Below are 23,347 nucleotides of genomic sequence, written 5' to 3' on the forward strand. Positions count from 1 at the left end.
ACACATTAAATCCACAAATGCCACAGAAGTAGACTTAATCCTTTTGTCAGGCGATGTCTTTCCACCAACAGTGAACTGGGTTGTTTTAATTGTAGAAAGGTTTAAATTAAAAGAAAGCCAGCTGCAGATTTTATTACACAGTCCACCATCTGACAACATAGTGAAGCCATTATGTCCATACCTACATATCGATGAAAAAAAATGTGTTCCAATAATTATTAAATGATTGTTGTTTTGTCACTGTCCAGAGTCAAATCTTCTGCAATTTTTTTTGCAAATGAACCAAACAGACAAAACAAAACAACTTTTGTATAATGTGTGTTATACTGCATACTGTCACTGTGTTGTCAATAACTCAATGTTGTGGAAATTGAAATATCAGTTCTTGTCTGCAGATGAGTTTTGGTACTTAAAAACCAAACAACACAACATTTAATTTTTGATTAATCTTTATTGCTTCAAGGCAAAAGTAATCATCATCAGTACACAGATGTGATTATAGAAAGACAGACTCTTCTCACTTCTTATAGCAATTTGGGATTAGGCACATTAACTGTAGCCAACAACAGGATACACATGATTCATGATATGAGCCCCATTCTGAGCTAGACTCTTTTATAATGAGTTCACTTGTATTTAGTTTCCCAACAACTTAAGCAGAAATATCATGGCGGCTATAAAATGAACATCTATTCTATCAAAAGCATAAACACAAGATTCTAACAGTAATTCTCCTCAAACTGTAAGGCCAATAACTCCATCATTAGAAATGCCTTTCATCAGTTTTTTTTACCAGTCGATGGCTTTTATACTAGTATTTTGAAGGAAGTCCCGGTGGTCTGTAGCGGTTGGGATCACCTCCATTGCGCCCCCACCGGTTTGCTTCCTGATCAGCAGCAGAGTCCCCTGCACCAGAGTCCCCTTTAGCAAACCCAACTACTTGCTGCACAAACTCTCTGCCATCACTGAAATGGGAACATAAACAATTTTCTCATTACAAGTCAAAACAAGTTTCATAACCTAATTCATAAGTTAGGATTTAAGATAAAATATATATAATTCACTAATTTCACTCATCAAGGTAGAACTGCAGAGTCCTTGATCATGAGACCCTATTGTGATCAAATGATACAAAGCTCTAATTGTCATCAGCATAGAAGTAACAACAGATAAAGGTTAGCATGTAAATGAAAATGACTAAAGAGCTGAAAAATGATCCCAGAAGTACTTCACACTAAGCTATGGAAAACAAACGGGCGTTTGAGAGAAATAAGAAAAAATACAATTTTTGCTCCTCACCTGATAACTCTAGCTGCGAATCTGCCCCCCGCTCCTCTCTGGGCAGCATCATAGTTTCCTCTGGCATGGAAGTACTTGTCTGCGCCAATAATATCGGCCTCCTTCATATCCCTGTGTGCTCGCACCATATCACGAGTTCCTGATGGGAAGGAGCAGATATTGTTTAATAAAACGGATGAGAAAATTAAAAAGAAAAAACTAAACGAAACATGTAATTGTCAAGTTAACACTTAATCCTGGATATATAACATATCATTATACACATTGTTAGTGTAAAGATGTTTCTAACCTTGAACAGCTTGACCAGGAAACTTGTACCACTGTGCATTGGTTTCCACAATTAGAAACAGAACGATTCCTGCTAGAAGCAACTTCATGTTGAAGATGTCTGAAAGGAACATAACAAAGGAAAGGAAAGGAAAGGAAAGGAAAGGAAAGGAAAGGAAAAGAAAGGAAAGGAAAGGAAAGGAAAGGAAAGGAAAGGAAAGGAAAGGAACAAGAAACAATTACACAGTTCATCATTAAAAAGCTCAAAATTATACAAACTTGCATTCATATTTTTCAGGTCCTATTACCAAATTAAATTTCAGACTTACTTTGCTGTTCTTGCAGAGTTTAGACTAAGTCTTCATGGAGTATCTTTGTCAGGACTCGACTGATCTGAGTCTCCTTATATTCTGTCCTGAAACAATGCAGGTTTTATTATTACAAGATGATGGAAATTCCAGTGTGAAATCTGAAATGTCAGCAAACATACTGAAGATATTCAAGTTGTACAACTGCACATTTAAGCAAAGACAGTGACACACCTGTTTATAATTAAAAACCTTAGTTTTAGTTTCTTTTTTGTACTGGCAAGTTGTGTTGTTTTCCACCTCTGGATCTGGTCCTGGAAATAATTGCTGGTGCAGCTTCAGCCACAAAGAAGAGAATAACAGAGTGTATGAAAAAACAAAAAAACATCTGCAGTAATATCCCAGAAACTAAAAATGTGAACGGAAACTGTGCAAAACATCCTTTGAGAGAAAGGCATGATGTAAAAAAAAAAAAAAGAACTGATAAATAACTGATAATGTCATATGTTGGTTTTTAACATATTGCACAGTGATTGTTCAGATGATAATATAATAGAGTTTGCATGAACAGATATGTTTCCCTTATTTCTTATACAGGACAGAACGTGGAACTGTTGCTTTTCTTTGTGTTACTGTACAGCACTGTACGTGCCGGGTCAAACATGTCATGCTACAACTTGTTTGCTGGTTGCTACACAAGGAGAACTTGGTTCTCATTTTCTATGACTAATCTACAAAAAAAATGTCTGTCTAATGTTACATCATTTATTTCTGACTGTGTTCTTGGATACATGGGAGTTTGTTGTTTGTGAGTTACATGCAGGCTCCTGCAAGCACAGTGAAGTCATCGACCAAAGCAGGGCCTGCTTTGGTTGATGATGGATGGTTAAACAGGCTGAATATTATAATTGTTAAATCTTCATTTTAAATATTTAAGACTTTTGGAAGAAATGTGTGCTCACTGACACAACTGATGCAGGTTAAAGAATGAGCAACCGTTCTCAAAAGTCACATACCTCAACGACTGATGGTATGTTTATTATTTTACCTAATAAGCTATATGATGGTTTTCTTTCACACTGAGTACAGTGACAGGCATGCCACTATTTTGTTTCATTCTTGAGGTTAATCACATTCATCAACTCTGTTTCCAGCTGTATCACCCAGAATGGATCACAATGACTTTATTATGTTATCAATACTGAGATGAAGGAAAACTCCCTCTGAAGAGCTTCAGCCTCAGATGTGACGTGGGGTACAGCACTGCAACTGAGTGGCCATGTATCCACATTGCAACTGAATGATGCACTAAGCACACAATCACAAATGGATAGGACTGAAATATGACACATTAAATCCACAGATGCCACAGAGGTAGACTTAATCCTTTTGTCAGGCGATGTCTTTCCACCAAAGTTTAAATTAAAAGAAAGCCAGCTGCAGATTTTATTACACAGTCCACCATCTGACAACATAGTGAAGCCATTATGTCCATACCTACATATCGATGAAAAAGAATATGTTCCAATAATTATTAAATGATTGTTGTTTTGTCACTGTCCAGAGTCAAATCTCCTGCAATTTTTTTTTGCAAATGAACCGAACAGACAAAACAAAACAACTTTTGTATAATGTGTGTTATACTGCATACTGTCACTGTGTTGTCAATAACTCAATGTTGTGGAAATTGAAATATCAGTTCTTGTCTGCAGATGAGTTTTGGTACTTAAAAACCAAACAACACAACATTTAACTTTTGATTAATCTTTATTGCTTCAAGGCAAAAGTAATCATCATCAGTACACAGATGTGATTATAGAAAGACAGACTCTTCTCACTTCTTATAGCAATTTGGGATTAGGCACATTAACTGTAGCCAACAACAGGATACACAAGATTCATGATATGAGCCCCATTCGGAGCTAGACTCTTTTATAATGAGTTCACTTGTATTTAGTTTCCCAACAACTTAAGCAGAAATATCATGGCGGCTATAAAATGAACATCTATTCTATCAAAAGCATGAACACAAGATTCTAACAGTAATTCTCCTCAAACTGTAAGGCCAATAACTCCAACAATAGAAATGCCTTTCATCAGTTTTTTTTACCAGTCGATGGCTTTTATACTAGTATTTTGAAGGAAGTCCTGGTGGTCTGTAGCGGTTGGGATCACCTCCATTGCGCCCCCACCGGTTTGCTTCCTGATCAGCAGCAGAGTCCTCTGCACCAGAGTCCCCTTTAGCAAACCCAATTACTTGCTGCACAAACTCTCTGCCATCACTGAAATGGGAACATAAACAATTTTCTCATTACAAGTCAAAACAAGTTTCATAACCTAATTCATAAGTAAGTACAGTATATAAGATAAAATATAAATATTTCACTAATTTCACTCATCAAGGTAGAACTGCAGATTCCTTGATCATGAGACCCTATTGTGATCAAATGATACAAAGCTCTAATTGTCATCAGCATAGAAGTAACAACAGATAAAGGTTAGCATGTAAATGAAAATGACTAAAGAGCTGAAAAATGATCGCAGAAGTACTTCACACTGAGCTATGGAAAACAAACGGGCGTTTGAGAGAAATAAGAATAAAACCAATTTTTGCTCCTCACCTGATAACCTTAGCTGCGAATCTGCCCCCTGGTCCTCTCGCGGCAGCATCACGGTTTCCTCTGGCATGGAAGTACTTGTCTGAGTTTTTCCAGTTGGCCTCCTTCATGTCCGTGTATGCTCGCCTCATATCACGACTTCCTGATGAGAAGCACAGCAGACATTATTTTGTTAAATGGATGAGAAATTTTGGGAAAAAAAACAGGTAATTCTCCACATAATCCTGGATATATAACATTATAATTATACACATTGTTCTTGTGAAGATGTTTCTAACCTCGAACAGCTTCACGAGGAAAGTTGTACCACTGTGCATTGGTTTCCACAATTAGAAACAGAACAATTCCTGCAAGAATCAACTTCATGTTGAAGATGTCTGAAAGGAAAAAATAATCACATATTTCATCATTAAAAAGACCAAAATGATACAGACATGCTTTTATACTTTTCAGGTCATATTACTAAATTGAATTTCAAGCTTACTTTACTGTTCCTGCAGAGTTTAGAGTCTTAACAGATCGAACGCAGAGTATCTTGTTTGTGAGGACTCTTCTGATCTGAGTCTCCTTATATTCTGTCCTGTAACAATGCAGGTGTTATGATTTCTTTATGGAAATTCCCATGTGAGATCTGAAATGTCATCAAAACATACTGAGGATATTCCTGAGTTGTGCAACTGCACATGTGAGCAAAAGGTACTGACAAACTTAGCTTTCATTTTGATTTAATAGCTTTAGTTTTAGTTTCTCTTTGTATGTGTACTCACAGTTTGTGCCATGGTCTGCCTGTGGACCTGGTCCTGGAAAGAATTGTAGAGGAGTTTATGACAAAACAAAAGCAAACTGCAGTAATATCTTAGAAAGTAAAAAGAGAAAAACTGTGCAAAACATTTGAGAGAAAGTCCTACAACATGATAAGAGGACTTGTGTTTGTGATACCATGTTTGTTCTGTTATGTTTGTATTTGCACATCGTGATTGTTCAGATGACAATAATGTTTGCATGAAAAATATGATGCTTCACATTATTTTGCATATTTCTCTTCTGTCTTTCACGGGAAAGAATGACGTAAGACCTCAATATCATGTCTTTAACCATCAACATTTTTCTAAACATTTGCAAAAAGGAAGATGATTCATTGGTGAATTCATCAATATCTAATCATTCTTGTTATGATACAAATGTGGAGCTGTATTTTCAGGACATTGTCATGAATACATTTTATGACATATTTTACACTGAAGTGAGAAAAGGTGATTGTGTGACAGCAAAGCCGTTACAATTGGTATTGATAACATAAATTTAAAATGAACATTGCTAATCCTGCATATTTGATCTTACTGAAAACCTTTATTTGGCCCAGCGTGAAATGTAGGGCTGCAAAATATATTGTTTCAGCAATGACATCACATTGTGCCATGCACAATAGTCACGTCGCACGATGGCCACATCAAACAATGTCATGCAACAACTTATGTCCTGGTTGTTACAAAATGAAAACCTGCATGGTTCTCATTTTCCATGACTAATGGTTGTGGTGTCCAGCACTGCCACTGAGTGGCCACGTATGAACATTAAAGCTGAATGAAGCACCAAGAATACAGTCACAGACAGATAGGACTGAAATCTGACACAGTAAATCCACTATAATGCCAGAGAGCCAGACTTACTCTCTCTGTAAGGCAACATTTTTTCACCAACAGAGAACTAGGTCTGTATATTTTCTAATAAACTTGCCACAAGAGTGTAGGAGAAGGAGAGCTGAGCATCTCATCTGACAACATAGTGAAGCCATTATGTCCATACCTATAACAGATCTATAACCAGAGGGTTGCTATAAATAAAAATACTGTTGTCGATTATGTTCCGGTTATCATTAGATGGTTTTATTGTTCTATTACTGTCCAGTGTTGAATCCAGCTGTCACTGCTGCATTACACTTGTTCATTTTATCAACTTTTTGTCTGGGAGTTGGTAACATTGAGAAGAACCCATGTTGGAGTCATTATATCTTATTATTTATTCTGTTATTGATGACATCTTATTGCTCTCCCGGGGGAGCTCTTTTGCTCTGAAAAGAGATATCATTCAAGGAAATGTTTCCGTTTCTTCCAAGTTCGAGCTGATATGGGCAAATTTTAAAAAACGTGTTTGATCACTGAAGTTGTCTCTGAACACATTCGCAGTTATGATGGCTGGTGTTTAGGAGGCAGGAGATCAACAAACTAAGAGTTCATTTGCAAAAACAAAAGCCATTCTGAACAAACACACAACAGTTTGATTGACACTCTTTTGACTGCACAGTGAAAAAACATGTTTTAGGAGAAGAAAATAAAGAGATATCTTTACAACCCAATGCCAGTTTCATTGGTTTTGCTGGAGTGCACAATTTAAAAAACATCATTAAAGAAAATGAATTAATTAAACAAAGACAATGTTGGACTTTTCGATGAATCTTTAATGCTTGAAAGCAAGAGTTGTTATCAGCAGTACACAGATATGAATAAGGAGAGGCAGCCTCTTCTCACTTCATATACTACTTTGAGATAACACACACTAACACACATAACCAACAACAGGATGCACATGATTTGACGTCCACCTGCACCTCCTCCTTAAACTCCTCCACACATATATCCCATTGTTGTACATATACAGTTTATTATCAACAGTCTCAGAAGAAATAAACTCAGCAAGAGGTTTCAACGCTCTTCCAGGCTAAACTCTTTTATAATGAGTTTACTTGTTTTTAGTTTCCCAACAACTTAAACAGAAATATCATGGTGGTTATAAAAGACACATCTATTCTCGCAAAAGCATGATAATATTTGAAAAACGCATAGTTATAACAGGAATTTCCTTCCAACTGTATGGTGAACAACTTTAACACTAGAAATGTCATTCATCACTTTTTTTCACTAGTCGTCCTCTTCTGAGATTGGATGTGGAAGTCCGTTTACCCAGTAGCGCCAGGAGCGTCTGGGATCTCCTCCGTTCCGCCCCCACCGGTTTGCTTCCTGATCAGCAGCAGAGTCCTCTGCACCAGAGTCCCCTTTAGCAAACCCAACTACTTGCTGCACAAACTCTCTGCCATCACTGAAATGGGAACATAAACAATTTTCTCATTACAAGTCAAAACAAGTTTCATAACCTAATTCATAAGCAAGTATATAAGATAAAATATATATAATTCACTAATTTCACTCATCAAGGTAGAACTGCAGATTCCTTGATCATGAGACCCTATTGTGATCAAATGATACAAAGCTCTAATTGTCATCAGCATAGAAGTAACAACAGATAAAGGTTAGCATGTAAATGAAAATGACTAAAGAGCTGAAAAATGATCGCAGAAGTACTTCACACTGAGCCATGGAAAACAAACGGGCGTTTGAGAGAAATAAGAAAAAATACAATTTTTGCTCCTCACCTGATAACTCTAGCTGCGAATCTGCCCCCCGCTCCTCTCTGGGCAGCATCATAATTTCCTCTGGCATGGAAGTACTTGTCTGCGCCTATAACACCGGCCTCCTTCATATCCCTGTGTGCTCGCACCATATCACGAGTTCCTGATGGGAAGGAGCAGATATTGTTTAATAAAACGGATGAGAAAATTAAAAAGAAAATACTAAACGAAACATGTAATTGTCAAGTTAACACTTAATCCTGAATATATAACATATAATTATACACATTGTTAGTGTAAAGATGTTTCTAACCTTGAACAGCTTGACTAGGAAACTTGTACCACTGTGCATTGGTTTCCACAATTAGAAACAGAACGATTCCTGCTAGAAGCAACTTCATGTTGAAGATGTCTGAAAGGAACATAACAAAGGAAAGGAAAGGAAAGGAAAGGAAAGGAAAGGAAAGGAAAGGAAAAGAAAGGAAAGGAAAGGAAAGGAAAGGAAAGGAAAGGAAAGGAAAGGAAAAGAAAGGAAAGGAACAAGAAACAATTACACAGTTCATCATTAAAAAGCTCAAAATTATACAAACTTGCATTCATATTTTTCAGGTCCTATTACCAAATTAAATTTCAGACTTACTTTGCTGTTCTTGCAGAGTTTAGACTAAGTCTTCATGGAGTATCTTTGTCAGGACTCGACTGATCTGAGTCTCCTTATATTCTGTCCTGAAACAATGCAGGTTTTATTATTACAAGATGATGGAAATTCCAGTGTGAAATCTGAAATGTCAGCAAACATACTGAAGATATTCTCAAGTTGTACAACTGCACATTTAAGCAAAGACAGTGACACACCTGTTTATAATTAAAAACCTTAGTTTTAGTTTCTCTTTTGTACTGGCAAGTTGTGTTGTTTTCCACCTCTGGATCTGGTCCTGGAAATAATTGCTGGTGCAGCTTCAGCCACAAAGAAGAGAATAACAGAGTGTATGAAAAAACAAAAAAACATCTGCAGTAATCCCAGAAACTAAAAATGTGAACGGAAACTGTGCAAAACATCCTTTGAGAGAAAGGCATGATGTAAAAAAAAAAAAAAAGAAAAAGAACTGATAAATAACTGATAATGTCATATGTTGGTTTTTAACATATTGCACAGTGATTGTTCAGATGATAATATAACAGAGTTTACATGAAAAGATATGTTTCCCTTATTTCTTATACAGGACAGAACGTGGAACTGTTGCTTTTCTTTGTGTTACTGTACAGCACTGTACGTGCCGGGTCAAACATGTCATGCTACAACTTGTTTGCTGGTTGCTACACAAGGAGAACTTGGTTCTCATTTTCTATGACTAATCTACAAGAAAAGTCTGTCTAATGTTACATAATTTATTTCTGACTGTGTTCTTGGATACATGGGAGTTTGTTGTTTGTGAGTTACATGCAGGCTCCTGCAAGCACAGTGAACATTCATTGATCATTCTTGATCAATGTATGAAACAAAGCAGGGCCTTTGGTTGTTTTATAAAACTGCCGCAGTGCCCGTTCAGAACATGCTGTTCGGCACTGCTCGCAAACTCTAAATATTTAAGATTTACAATCTGGCTAATCACATCGGTACTTTCCAAGCTGATATTGCATCGAGTATCGTTTCCCCCTGGAGATGTGCTCGTACGACTGATTATAGAGAGCTGCCAGGGCTGAAAACTAACCCTTTTTCAACAAGTTTTATCGGTTGGCTACTGTATTCTAGGTGTGAAAGGCACATTTCATGACTGTGTCATTATATTCAACAGAACCAACGTTTATTGCATTTTTTATGTCTTTATTTACACAACCAACTATTACTTATATAAATAATTAGGCTGAATATTATAATTGTTAAATCTTCATTTTAAATATTTAAGACTTTTGGAAGAAATGTGTGCTCACTGACACAACTGATGCAGGTTAAAGAATGAGCAACCGTTCTCGAAAGTCACATACCTCAACGACTGATGGTATGTTTATTATTTTACCTAATAAGCTATATGATGGTTTTCTTTCACACCGAGTACAGTGACAGGCATGCCACTATTTTGTTTCATTCTTGAGGTTAATCACATTCATCAACTCTGTTTCAAGCTGTATCACCCAGAATGGATCACAATGACTTTATTATGTTATCAATACTGAGATGAAGGAAAACTCCCTCTGAAGAGCTTCAGCCTCAGATGTGACGTGGGGTCCAGCACTGCCACTGAGTGGCCATGTATCCACATTGCAACTGAATGATGCACTAAGCACACAATCACAAATGGATAGGATTGAAATATGACACATTAAATCCACAAATGCCACAGAAGTAGACTTAATCCTTTTGTCAGGCGATGTCTTTCCACCAACAGTGAACTGGGTTGTTTTAATTGCAGAAAGGTTTAAATTAAAAGAAAGCCAGCTGCAGATTTTATTACACAGTCCACCATCTGACAACATAGTGAAGCCATTATGTCCATACCTACATATCGATGAAAAAAAATATGTTCCAATAATTATTAAATGATTGTTGTTTTGTCACTGTCCAGAGTCAAATCTCCTGCAGTTGTTTTTGCAAATGAACCAAACAGACAAAACAAAACAAAACAACTCTTGTAAATGTGTGTTGTGTAAAATACTGCATACTGTCACTGTGTTGTCAATGTTGTGGAAATTGAAATATCAGTTCTTGTCTGCAGATGAGTTTTGGTTCTTAAAAACCAAACAACACAACATTTAATTTTTGATAAATCTTTATTGCTTCAAGGCAAAAGTAATCATCATCAGTACACAGATATGATTATAGAAAGACAGACTCTTCTCACTTCTTATAGCAATTTGGGATTAGGCACATTAACTGTAGCCAACAACAGGATACACATGATTCATGATATGAGCCCCATTCTGAGCTAGACTCTTTTATAATGAGTTCACTTGTATTTAGTTTCCCAACAACTTAAGCAGAAATATCATGGCGGCTATAAAATGAACATCTATTCTATCAAAAGCATGAACACACAATTCTAACAGTAATTCCCCTCAAACTGTAAGGCCAATAACTCCAACATTAGAAATGCCTTTCATCAGTTTTTTTTTACCAGTCGATGGCTTTTATACTAGTATTTTGAAGGAAGTCCCGGTGGTCTGTAGCGGTTGGGATCACCTCCATTGCGCCCCCACCGGTTTGCTTCCTGATCAGCAGCAGAGTCCCCTGCACCAGAGTCCCCTTTAGCAAACCCAACTACTTGCTGCACAAACTCTCTGCCATCACTGAAATGGGAACATAAACAATTTTCTCATTACAAGTCAAAACAAGTTTCATAACCTAATTCATAAGTTAGGATACAAGATAAAATATATATAATTCACTAATTTCACTCATCAAGGTAGAACTGCAGATTCCTTGATCATGAGACCCTATTGTGATCAAATGATACAAAACTCTAATTGTCATCAGCATAGAAGTAACAACAGATAAAGGTTAGCATGTAAATGAAAATTACTAAAGAGCTGAAAAATTATCGCAGAAGTACTTCACACTGAGCTATGGAAAACAAACAGGCGTTTGAGAGAAATAAGAATAAAACCAATTTTTGCTCCTCACCTGATAACTCTAGCTGCGAATCTGCCCCCTGCTCCTCTCGCGGCAGCATCATGGTTTCCTCTGGCATGGAAGTACTTGTCTGAGTTTTTCCAGTTGGCCTCCTTCATGTCCGTGTATGCTCGCCACATATCACGACTTTCTGATGAGAAGCACAGCAGACATTATTTTGTTAAATGGATGAGAAATTTCGGGAAAAAAACAGGTAATTCTCCACATAATCCTGGATATATAACATTATAATTATACACATTGTTCTTGTGAAGATGTTTCTAACCTCGAACAGCTTCACGAGGAAACTTGTACCACTGTGCATTGGTTTCCACAATTAGAAACAGAACAATTGCTGCAAGAAGCAACTTCATGTCTGAAGATGTCTAAAGAGAAAACAAAAACAATCAAATATTTCACCATTCAAAAATCCAAAAGGGTCAAACTTGCCTTCATATGTTTCAGGTCATATTACCAAATTACATTTCAAACTTACTTTGCTGTTCCTGCAGAGTTTAGAGTCTTAACTGATCGAACGCAGAGTATCTTGTAAGTGAGGACTCCTCTGATCTGAGTCTCCTTATATTCTGTCCTGAAACAATGCAGGTTTTATTATTACCAGGTGATGGAAAATCCAGTGTGAAATCTGAAATGTCAGCAAACATACTGAAGATATTCCCAAGTTGTGCAACTGCACATTTAAGAAAAGACAGTGACACACCTGTTTATAATTAAAAACCTTAGTTTTAGTTTCTTTTTTATGTGTACTGGCAAGTTGTGCTGTGCTCCACCTCTGGATCTGGTCCTGGAAATAATTGCCGGTACAGCTTCAGGCACAAAGAGGAGAATAACAGAGTGTATGAAAAAACAAAAAAAACATCCGCAGTAATATCCCAGAAACTAAAAAAGTGAACCGAAACTGTGCAAAACATCCTTTGAGAGAAAGATAAAAATAGTAAACAAAGTAAGTAAAAATAACAATAATAATAATAATAATAATAATAATAATAATAATAAGAAGAAGAAGAACTGATAATGTTGCATGCTGTTTTTTATCATATTGCACAGTGATTGTTCAGATCATAATATAATAGAGTTTGCATGAAAAGATATGTTTCCCTTATTTCTTATACAGGACAGAATGTTGAACTGTTGCTTTTCTTTGTGTTACTGTACAGCACTGTACGTGCCGGGTCAAACATGTCATGCTACAACTTGTTTGCTGGTTGCTACACAAGGAGAACTTGGTTCTCATTTTCTATGACTAATCTACAAGAAAAGTCTGTCTAATGTTACATCATTTATTTCTGACTGTGTTCTTGGATACATGGGAGTTTGTTGCTTGTGAGTTGCATGCAGGCTCCTGCAAGCCCAGTGAACATTCATTGATCATTCTTGATCAATGTATCAAACAAAGCAGGGCCTTTGGTTGTTTTATAAAACTGCTGCAGTGCCCGTTCAGAACATGCTGTTCGACACTGCTCGCAAACTCTAAATATATAAGATTTACAATCTGGCTAATCACATTGGTACTTTCCAAGCTGATATTGCATCGAGTATCGTTTCCCCCTGGAGATGTGCTCGTACGACTGATTATAGAGAGCTGCCAGGGCTGAAAACTAACCCTTTTTCAACAAGTTTTATCGGTTGGCTACTGTATTCTAGGTGTGAAAGGCACATTTCATGACTGTGTCGTTATATTCAACAGAACCAACGTTTATTGCATTTTTTATGTCTTTATTTACACAACCAACTATTACTTATATAAATAATTAGGCTGAATATTATAATTGTTAAATCTTCATTTTAAATATTTAAGACTTTTGGAAGAAATGTGTGCTCACTGACACAACTGATGCAGGTTAAAGAATGAGCAACCGTTCTCAAAAGTCACATACCTCAACGACTGATGGTATGTTTATTATTTTACCTAATAAGCTATATGATGGTTTTCTTTCACACTGAGTACAGTGACAGGCATGCCACTATTTTGTTTAATTCTTGAGGTTAATCACATTCATCAACTCTGTTTCCAGCTGTATCACCCAGAATGGATCACAATGACTTTATTATGTTGTCCATACTGAGCTGAAGGAAGACTCCCTCTGAAGAGCTTCAGCCTCAGATGTGACGTGGGGTCCAGCACTGCCACTGAGTGGCCATGTATCCACATTGCAACTGAATAATGCACTAAGCACACAATCACAAATGGATAGGACTGAAATATGACACATTAAATCCACAGATGCCACAGAGGTAGACTTAATCCTTTTGTCAGGCGATGTCTTTCCACCAACAGTGAACTGGGTTGTTTTAATTGTAGAAAGGTTTAAATTAAAAGAAAGCCAGCTGCAGATTTTATTACACAGTCCACCATCTGACAACATAGTGAAGCCATTATGTCCATACCTACATATCGATGAAAAAAAATGTGTTCCAATAATTATTAAATGATTGTTGTTTTGTCACTGTCCAGAGTCAAATCTTCTGCAATTTTTTTTGCAAATGAACCAAACAGACAAAACAAAACAACTTTTGTATAATGTGTGTTATACTGCATACTGTCACTGTGTTGTCAATAACTCAATGTTGTGGAAATTGAAATATCAGTTCTTGTCTGCAGATGAGTTTTGGTACTTAAAAACCAAACAACACAACATTTAATTTTTGATTAATCTTTATTGCTTCAAGGCAAAAGTAATCATCATCAGTACACAGATATGATTATAGAAAGACAGACTCTTCTCACTTCTTATAGCAATTTGGGATTAGGCACATTAACTGTAGCCAACAACAGGATACACAAGATTCATGATATGAGCCCCATTCTGAGCTAGACTCTTTTATAATGAGTTCACTTGTATTTAGTTTCCCAACAACTTAAGCAGAAATATCATGGCGGCTATAAAATGAACATCTATTCTATCAAAAGCATAAACACAAGATTCTAACAGTAATTCTCCTCAAACTGTAAGGCCAATAACTCCAACATTAGAAATGCCTTTCATCAGTTTTTTTTACCAGTCGATGGCTTTTATACTAGTATTTTGAAGGAAGTCCCGCTGGTCTGTAGCGGTTGGGATCACCTCCATTGCGCCCCCACCGGTTTGCTTCCTGATCAGCAGCAGAGTCCCCTGCACCAGAGTCCCCTTTAGCAAACCCAACTACTTGCTGCACAAACTCTCTGCCATCACTGAAATGGGAACATAAACAATTTTCTCATTACAAGTCAAAACAAGTTTTATAACCTAATTCATAAGTTAGGATTTAAGATAAAATATATATAATTCACTAATTTCACTCATCAAGGTAGAACTGCAGATTCCTTGATCATGAGACCCTATTGTGATCAAATGATACAAAGCTCTAATTGTCATCAGCATAGAAGTAACAACAGATAAAGGTTAGCATGTAAATGAAAATTACTAAAGAGCTGAAAAATGATCGCAGAAGTACTTCACACTGAGCTATGGAAAACAAACAGGCGTTTGACAGAAATAAGAATAAAACCAATTTTTGCTCCTCACCTGATAACTCTAGCTGCGAATCTGCCCCCTGCTCCTCTCGCGGCAGCATCACGGTTTCCTCTGGCATGGAAGTACTTGTCTGAGTTTTTCCAGTTGGCCTCCTTCATGTCCGTGAACTCGCCTCATATCACGACTTCCTGATGAGAAGCACAGCAGACATTATTTTGTTAAATGGATGAGAAATTTCGGGAAAAAAAACAGGTAATTCTCCACATAATCCTGGATATATAACATTATAATTATACACATTGTTCTTGTGAAGATGTTTCTAACCTCGAACAGCTTCACGAGGAAAGTTGTACCACTGTGCATTGGTTTCCACAATTAGAAACAGAACAATTCCTGCAAGAATCAACTTCATGTTGAAGATGTCTGAAAGGAAAAAATAATCACATATTTCATCATTAAAAAGACCAAAATGATACAGACATGCTTTTATACTTTTCAGGTCATATTACTAAATTGAATTTCAAGCTTACTTTACTGTTCCTGCAGAGTTTAGAGTCTTAACAGATCGAACGCAGAGTATTCCTGTTTGTGTGGACTCTTCTGATCTGAGTCTCCTTATATTCTGTCCTGTAACAATGCAGGTGTTATGATTTCTTTATGGAAATTCCCATGTGAGATCTGAAATGTCATCAAAACATACTGAGGATATTCCTGAGTTGTGCAACTGCACATGTGAGCAAAAGGTACTGACAAACTTAGCTTTCATTTTGATTTAATAGCTTTAGTTTTAGTTTCTCTTTGTATGTGTACTCACAGTTTGTGCCATGGTCTGCCTGTGGACCTGGTCCTGGAAAGAATTGTAGAGGAGTTTATGACAAAACAAAAGCAAACTGCAGTAATATCTTAGAAAGTAAAAAGAGAAAAACTGTGCAAAACATTTGAGAGAAAGTCCTACAACATGATAAGAGGACTTGCGTTTGTGATACCATGTTTGTTCTGTTATGTTTGTATTTGCACATCGTGATTGTTCAGATGACAATAATGTTTGCATGAAAAATATGATGCTTCACATTATTTTGCATATTTCTCTTCTGTCTTTCACAGGAAAGAATGACATAAGACCTCAATATCATGTCTTTAACCATCAACATTTTTCTAAACATTTGCAAAAAGGAAGATGATTCATTGGTGAATTCATCAATATCTAATCATTCTTGTTATGATACAAATGTGGAGCTGTATTTTCAGGACATTGTCATGAATACATTTTATGACATATTTTACACTGAAGTGAGAAAAGGTGATTGTGTGACAGCAAAGCCGTTACAATTGGTATTGATAACATAAATTTAAAATGAACATTGCTAATCCTGCATATTTGATCTTACTGAAAACCTTTATTTGGCCCAGCGTGAAATGTAGGGCTGCAAAATATATTGTTTCAGCAATGACATCACATTGTGCCATGCACAATAGTCACGTCGCACGATGGCCACATCAAACAATGTCATGCAACAACTTATGTCCTGGTTGTTGCAAAATGAAAACCTGCATGGTTCTCATTTTCCATGACTGATGGTTGTGGTGTCCAGCACTGCCACTGAGTGGCCACGTATGAACATTAAAGCTGAATGAAGCACCAAGAATACAGTCACAGACAGATAGGACTGAAATCTGACACAGTAAATCCGCTATAATGCCAGAGAGCCAGACTTACTCTCTCTGTAAGGCAACATTTTTTCACCAACAGAGAACTAGGTCTGTATATTTTCTAATAAACTTGCCACAAGAGTGTAGGAGAAGGAGAGCTGAGCATCTCATCTGACAACATAGTGAGGCCATTCAGAATCAGAATTCCTTTATTTGTCCCGCAAATGGGGAAATTTCTTTGTCACAACAGCCAAAGGACAGTATCACACTTAAACAGTAATAAAAGTAAAAAATAAACAATATAATAAGACATAAGAAATAGAATTTAACTGGTATATACATAATATCTACAATATGAAATTGGTATTTACAATATGACATAGTATTTATTATTTATAATATGGACAGTGTAAGTTTAAACAGTTGGTATTTTTATTTACAAACAATAAATAATAAATATGGATATTAAAAATTGTCCAATTTGTGCAAACCAGAGAGTGTGTGGATATGTGCAGAGTTTTTTTATTGCACAGTGCACAGTGAGGTCTACTGGGAGCAGTGCTGGTTGTAGACTCTGACAGCAGCAGGAAGGAAGGACCTGCGATACCTCTCCTTCACACACTTGGGGTGTATCAGCCTGTCACTGAAGGAGCTGACCAGTGCTGTGATGGTGGCCTGTAGGGGGTGGGACTCCTTCACCAGCAGCGATGATAGCTTGGCCATCATCCTGCTGTCTCCCACCACCTGCACTGGGTCAAGAGGGCATCCCAGGATGGAGCTGGCCTTCTTGATAAGTTTATCAAGTCTCTTCCTATCTGCTGCCGAAATGCTGCTGCTCCAGCAGACTATACCATAGAAAATGGCTGATGCCACCACAGAGTCATAGAAAGAAGTCAGGAGTGCCCCCTGCACTCCAAAGGACCTGAGCTTCCTCAGCAGATGGAGTCTGCTCTGACCTTTCTTGTATATTGCTGCAGTGTGATGAGTCCAGTCCAGTTTGTTGTTCAGGTGAACTCCCAGGTACTTGTAAGACGTCACCATCTCAATGTCCGTTCCCAGGATGTTCACCTGAATGCAGGGTTGTTTGCGCCTGCGGAAATCCACCACCAGCTCTTTGGTCTTCCCGGCGTTGAGCTGGAGGTGGTTCCGCTGGCACCAGTCCACAAAGTCCTGAATAAGTTCTCTGTAGGCTCCGTCATCCCCGTCCCTGATGAGGCCGACGATAGCAGAGTCGTCAGAGAACTTTTGTAGATGGCTGTGGGGTGTTTGGTGGGAGAAATCAGCAGTGTACAGGGTGAACAGGAAAGGGGCCAGGACTGTTCCCTGTGGGGCCCCTGTACTGCAGACAACCGTGTCCGACACGCAGTCCCGAGTCCTCACATACTGTGGCCGGTTGGTGAGGTAATCGAGGATCCAGGACGTGAGGTGTTGGTCCACCCCCGTGAGCTCCAGCTTGTCCCCCAACAGTGCAGGCTGTATGGTGTTGAAAGCACTGGAGAAATCAAAGAACATGATCCTCACAGTGCTTCCAGGCTGCTCCAGGTGGGACAGTGATCTGTCCAGGAGGAAGATGATGGCGTCGTCCACTCCGATGCCAGGCTGGTAGGCAAACTGGAGTGGGTCCATAAAAGGACCCACCAGAGGGCGGAGATGGACAAGGACCAGCCGCTCCAGGGTCTTCATCAGGTGTGAAGTGAGAGCAACTGGTCTGTAGCTGTTGAAGTCCTTTGGGTGAGGGATCTTTGGTACTGGTACCACACAGGAGGTTTTCCACAGCAGTGGCACTTTTCCCAGCTTCAGGCTCATGTTAAAGATGTACTCCACAATCCTGCACAGCTGGTCTGCACAGGACTTGAGGAGCCTGGAGCTGATCCCGTCTGGACCCGTGGACTTCTTCACCTTCATCTTCCTCAGTTGATTCCTCACCTGGATAGTGGAGAGGGACAGATTGGAGCAGGGGGGCTGAGTGTCGGGTGGGGGAGGTGGGTGAATGTCAGGGGGGGCAGTGGAGGGTGTCTGCGACATGAAAGCAGTGGAGAGGGAGGTAGAGGTGAGAATGGGGCAGGAAACAGGTGGGGGGGAAGAGGTGGTGGGGGGCAGCAGAGATGAATGGGCCAGGGGAGGGGTGGGTGTCTGGTCAAACCTATTGAAAAATAGGTTCAGGTCGTTCACCCACGTCTGATCCCCGGCAGCCTGGGAGTCTGGTTTCCTCAGTCCTGAGATGGTTTTAAGGCTTTTCCAGACTCCACTGATGTTACTCTGCTGCAGCTGGGCCTCCATCTTCCTCCTGTAGCTGTTCTTCCCCTCTCGGATCTTCTTCCTCAGCTCCTTCTGCACAGCCTTCAGCTCCTCCTTGTTTCCTGACCTAAAGGCCCTCTTTTTCTCCTTAAGGAGAGCCTTAATGTCAGGATTAATCCAGGGTTTGCTGTTTGAAAAACACCGTACAGTCCTGGTGGGTACAGTGTTTTCAACACAGAAGTTGATGTAGTCCGTTATGCATCCTGTTAAGCTGTCGATGTCCTCCCCATGAGCAACACACAGTTCTTCCCACACAGTAGAGTCAAAGCAGTCCCTCAGAGCCTCTTCAGACTCCTCAGTCCATGCTTTAACTGTGCGGGTTTCCACTGGTTGCCTGTTTACAAGGGGCTTGTACACAGGCAGGAGATGAACCAGGTTGTGGTCAGATCTTCCCAGGGGAGGGAGGGGGGATGAGTTGTATGCCTCCTTGCTGTTGGCATAGAATAAGTCCAGTGTTTTATTGTCTCTGGTGTGGCAGGTGACATACTGAGTGAATGTGGGCAGGGTGGAGGACAGAGAGGCATGATTGAAATCCCCAGAGATGAGGAAGAGGGCCTGTGGGTGCTGTGTCTGCAGTGAGCTTGTGACTGAGTGGAGAGCGTCACAAGCTGCATCAGCGTTAGCAGAGGGGGGGATATACACAGCGAGTACGATCACCTGTGTGAACTCCCTCGGGAGGTAGTACGGCCTCATGCTAACCGCTAAAAGTTCAATGTCTTTACTGCAGACCTGCTCTTTAACAGTGATGTGCCCAGAGTTACACCATCTGTCATTAACAAACACAGCCAGCCCTCCTCCTTTCCTCTCTGCCGTCCTGTCCGCCCGCCGCATTTGAAATCCGTCCAGATTAGCGTCTGTGTCCGGGGTCTGCGCCGTTAGCCACGTCTCAGTAAACACCATGATGCTGCTCTCACGGTAGTCCCTCTGATGCCGGGTCAGTGCCGTTAGCTCGTCCATCTTGTTGGGGAGAGATCTTACATTCCCCATGATGATGGACGGGAGGATGGGTCGGTAGCGTCTCCTCCTGCTACGGCGAGCAGCTCCGGCACGGCACCCGCGTCTCCTCCTCTTCAACTCCCGCGGGACATCGGGCCGCTCGAGCGGCGGCACCGCAGCGCTACTGAGGGCCAACAGCTGATCCCTACTGTAAACAATAGGGCCGCGTACAGGCTCCCCGGACACGGCGGAAAACAGCGAAAGAAGCAGAATTAAGACCAGAGCGATAAAAACAACTCTGGTCTCCATACTGCCCGGAGAAAGAGCTCCAAAGTCAAGTAAATAAAAAAAGTTAAAAAGTACTAAAAGTTATAAAAAAAGAAGAAAAAGCTCAAAGGTGAGCGAGAGCTGCTGTAACAGGCTGCCACTCACGCGGCGCCCCTCCTCGTGCATGTCCATACCTATAACATATCTATAACCAGAGGGTTGCTATAAATAAATAAATAATAAATAATAAATAAAAATACTGTTGTCGATTATGTTCCGGTTATCATTAGATGGTTTTATTGTTCTATTACTGTCCAGTGTTGAATCCAGCTGTCACTGCTGCATTACACTTGTTCATTTTATCAACTTTTTGTCTGGGAGTTGGAACATTGAGAAGAACCCATGTTGGAGTCATTATATCTTATTATTTATTCTGTTATTGATGACATCTTATTGCTCTCCCGGGGGAGCTCTTTTGCTCTGAAAAGAGATATCATTCAAGGAAATGTTTCCGTTTCTTCCAAGTTCGAGCTGATATGGGCAAATTTTAAAAAACGTGTTTGATCACTGAAGTTGTCTCTGAACACATTCGCAGTTATGATGGCTGGTGTTTAGGAGGCAGGAGATCAACAAACTAAGAGTTCATTTGCAAAAACAAAAGCCATTCTGAACAAACACACAACAGTTTGATTGACACTCTTTTGACTGCACAGTGAAAAAACATGATGTAGGAGAAGAAAATAAAGAGATATCTTTACAACCCAATGCCAGTTTCATTGGTTTTGCTGGAGTGCACAATTTAAAAAACATCATTAAAGAAAATGAATGAATTAAACAAAGACAATATTGGACTTTTCGATGAATCTTTAATGCTTGAAAGCAAGAGTTGTTATCAGCAGTACACAGATATGAATAAGGAGAGGCAGCCTCTTCTCACTTCATATACTACTTTGAGATAACACACACTAACACACATAACCAACAACAGGATGCACATGATTTGACGTCCACCTGCACCTCCTCCTTAAACTCCTCCACACATATATCCCATTGTTGTACATATACAGTTTATCAACATTCTCAGAAGAAATAAACTCAGCAAGAGGTTTCAACGCTCTTCCAGGCTAAACTCTTTTATAATGAGTTTACTTGTTTTTAGTTTCCCAACAACTTAAACAGAAATATCATGGTGGTTATAAAAGACACATCTATTCTCGCAAAAGCATGATAATATTTGAAAAACGCATAGTTATAACAGGAATTTCCTTCCAACTGTATGGTGAACAACTTTAACACTAGAAATGTCATTCATCACTTTTTTTCACTAGTCGTCCTCTTCTGAGATTGGATGTGGAAGTCCGTTTACCCAGTAGCGCCAGGAGCGTCTGGGATCTCCTCCGTTCCGCCCCCACCGGTTTGCTTCCTGATCAGCAGCAGAGTCCTCTGCACCAGAGTCCCCTTTAGCAAACCCAATTACTTGCTGCACAAACTCTCTGCCATCACTGAAATGGGAACATAAACAATTTTCTCATTACAAGTCAAAACAAGTTTCATAACCTCATTCATAAGCAAGTATATAAGATAAAATATATATAATTCACTAATTTCACTCATCAAGGTAGAACTGCAGATTCCTTGATCATGAGACCCTATTGTGATCAAATGATACAAAGCTCTAATTGTCATCAGCATAGAAGTAACAACAGATAAAGGTTAGCATGTAAATAAAAATGACTAAAGAGCTGAAAAATGATCGCAGAAGTACTTCACACTGAGCCATGGAAAACAAACGGGCGTTTGAGAGAAATAAGAAAAAATACAATTTTTGCTCCTCACCTGATAACTCTAGCTGCGAATCTGCCCCCCGCTCCTCTCTGGGCAGCATCATAATTTCCTCTGGCATGGAAGTACTTGTCTGCGCCTATAACACCGGCCTCCTTCATATCCCTGTGTGCTCGCACCATATCACGAGTTCCTGATGGGAAGGAGCAGATATTGTTTAATAAAACGGATGAGAAAATTAAAAAGAAAATACTAAACGAAACATGTAATTGTCAAGTTAACACTTAATCCTGAATATATAACATATAATTATACACATTGTTAGTGTAAAGATGTTTCTAACCTTGAACAGCTTGACCAGGAAACTTGTACCACTGTGCATTGGTTTCCACAATTAGAAACAGAACGATTCCTGCTAGAAGCAACTTCATGTTGAAGATGTCTGAAAGGAACATAACAAAGGAAAGGAAAGGAAAGGAAAGGAAAGGAAAGGAAAAGAAAGGAAAGGAACAAGAAACAATTACACAGTTCATCATTAAAAAGCTCAAAATTATACAAACTTGCATTCATATTTTTCAGGTCCTATTACCAAATTAAATTTCAGACTTACTTTGCTGTTCTTGCAGAGTTTAGACTAAGTCTTCATGGAGTATCTTTGTCAGGACTCGACTGATCTGAGTCTCCTTATATTCTGTCCTGAAACAATGCAGGTTTTATTATTACCAGATGATGGAAATTCCAGTGTGAAATCTGAAATGTCAGCAAACATACTGAAGATATTCTCAAGTTGTACAACTGCACATTTAAGCAAAGACAGTGACACACCTGTTTCTTATTAAAAACCTTAGTTTTAGTTTCTTTTTTGTACTGGCAAGTTGTGTTGTTTTCCACCTCTGGATCTGGTCCTGGAAATAATTGCTGGTGCAGCTTCAGCCTCAAAGAGGAGAATAACAGAGTGTATGAAAAAACAAAAAAACATCTGCAGTAATATCCCAGAAACTAAAAATGTGAACGGAAACTGTGCAAAACATCCTTTCAGAGAAAGACATGATGTAAAAAAAAAAAAAAGAACTGATAAATAACTGATAATGTCATATGTTGGTTTTTAACATATTGCACAGTGATTGTTCAGATCATAATATAATAGAGTTTGCATGAACAGATATGTTTCCCTTATTTCTTATACAGGACAGAACGTGGAACTGTTGCTTTTCTTTGTGTTACTGTACAGCACTGTACGTGCCGGGTCAAACATGTCATGCTACAACTTGTTTGCTGGTTGCTACACAAGGAGAACTTGGTTCTCATTTTCTATGACTAATCTACAAGAAAAGTCTGTCTAATGTTACATCATTTATTTCTGACTGTGTTCTTGGATACATGGGAGTTTGTTGTTTGTGAGTTACATGCAGGCTCCTGCAAGCACAGTGAAG

General features: G+C 38.9%; 6 protein-coding genes across 6 annotated transcripts; all 6 read right to left on the reverse strand.

The window, feature by feature from the left end:
- Positions 1-515: 515 nt before the first annotated feature.
- LOC311257318 (serum amyloid A-5 protein-like) lies at positions 516-1,969 on the reverse strand. Its single transcript, XM_084352882.1, has 4 exons — positions 1,896-1,969; positions 1,589-1,687; positions 1,300-1,438; positions 516-965 (listed from the first exon to the last, which is right to left on the reverse strand). The coding sequence occupies exons 2-4, from the start codon at positions 1,674-1,676 to the stop codon at positions 812-814; spliced, it is 381 nt and encodes a 126-aa protein (XP_084209008.1). The 5' UTR covers positions 1,677-1,687; positions 1,896-1,969; the 3' UTR covers positions 516-811.
- Positions 1,970-3,854: 1,885 nt separating this feature from the next.
- Positions 3,855-5,028, reverse strand: LOC311257312 (serum amyloid A-5 protein-like). Its single transcript, XM_084352866.1, has 4 exons — positions 4,977-5,028; positions 4,771-4,869; positions 4,496-4,634; positions 3,855-4,156 (listed from the first exon to the last, which is right to left on the reverse strand). Exons 2-4 carry the CDS (start codon positions 4,856-4,858, stop codon positions 4,003-4,005), a joined length of 381 nt encoding a protein of 126 aa, XP_084208992.1. The 5' UTR covers positions 4,859-4,869; positions 4,977-5,028; the 3' UTR covers positions 3,855-4,002.
- Positions 5,029-6,929: 1,901 nt separating this feature from the next.
- On the reverse strand, positions 6,930-8,057 carry LOC311257324 (serum amyloid A protein-like). Its single transcript, XM_084352895.1, has 2 exons — positions 7,923-8,057; positions 6,930-7,588 (listed from the first exon to the last, which is right to left on the reverse strand). Exons 1-2 carry the CDS (start codon positions 8,048-8,050, stop codon positions 7,411-7,413), a joined length of 306 nt encoding a protein of 101 aa, XP_084209021.1. The 5' UTR covers positions 8,051-8,057; the 3' UTR covers positions 6,930-7,410.
- Positions 8,058-10,681: 2,624 nt separating this feature from the next.
- LOC311261324 (serum amyloid A-5 protein-like) lies at positions 10,682-12,331 on the reverse strand. Its single transcript, XM_084359851.1, has 5 exons — positions 12,227-12,331; positions 12,002-12,097; positions 11,792-11,891; positions 11,518-11,656; positions 10,682-11,183 (listed from the first exon to the last, which is right to left on the reverse strand). The coding sequence occupies exons 3-5, from the start codon at positions 11,877-11,879 to the stop codon at positions 11,030-11,032; spliced, it is 381 nt and encodes a 126-aa protein (XP_084215977.1). The 5' UTR covers positions 11,880-11,891; positions 12,002-12,097; positions 12,227-12,331; the 3' UTR covers positions 10,682-11,029.
- Positions 12,332-14,244: 1,913 nt separating this feature from the next.
- On the reverse strand, positions 14,245-22,598 carry LOC311269118 (uncharacterized protein). The gene is made up of 7 exons (XM_084373123.1): positions 22,525-22,598; positions 22,258-22,356; positions 21,969-22,107; positions 21,458-21,634; positions 19,740-20,175; positions 15,033-15,148; positions 14,245-14,698 (listed from the first exon to the last, which is right to left on the reverse strand). The coding sequence occupies exons 2-7, from the start codon at positions 22,343-22,345 to the stop codon at positions 14,545-14,547; spliced, it is 1,110 nt and encodes a 369-aa protein (XP_084229249.1). The 5' UTR covers positions 22,346-22,356; positions 22,525-22,598; the 3' UTR covers positions 14,245-14,544.
- LOC311261245 (uncharacterized protein) lies at positions 17,800-19,725 on the reverse strand. Its single transcript, XM_084359735.1, has 2 exons — positions 18,808-19,725; positions 17,800-18,557 (listed from the first exon to the last, which is right to left on the reverse strand). Exons 1-2 carry the CDS (start codon positions 19,620-19,622, stop codon positions 18,554-18,556), a joined length of 819 nt encoding a protein of 272 aa, XP_084215861.1. The 5' UTR covers positions 19,623-19,725; the 3' UTR covers positions 17,800-18,553.
- Positions 22,599-23,347: the final 749 nt, after the last annotated feature.

Source organism: Pagrus pagrus (genome assembly GCF_965226575.1).
Source record: "Pagrus pagrus genome assembly, chromosome: 1".
Lineage (NCBI taxonomy): Eukaryota > Metazoa > Chordata > Actinopteri > Spariformes > Sparidae > Pagrus > Pagrus pagrus.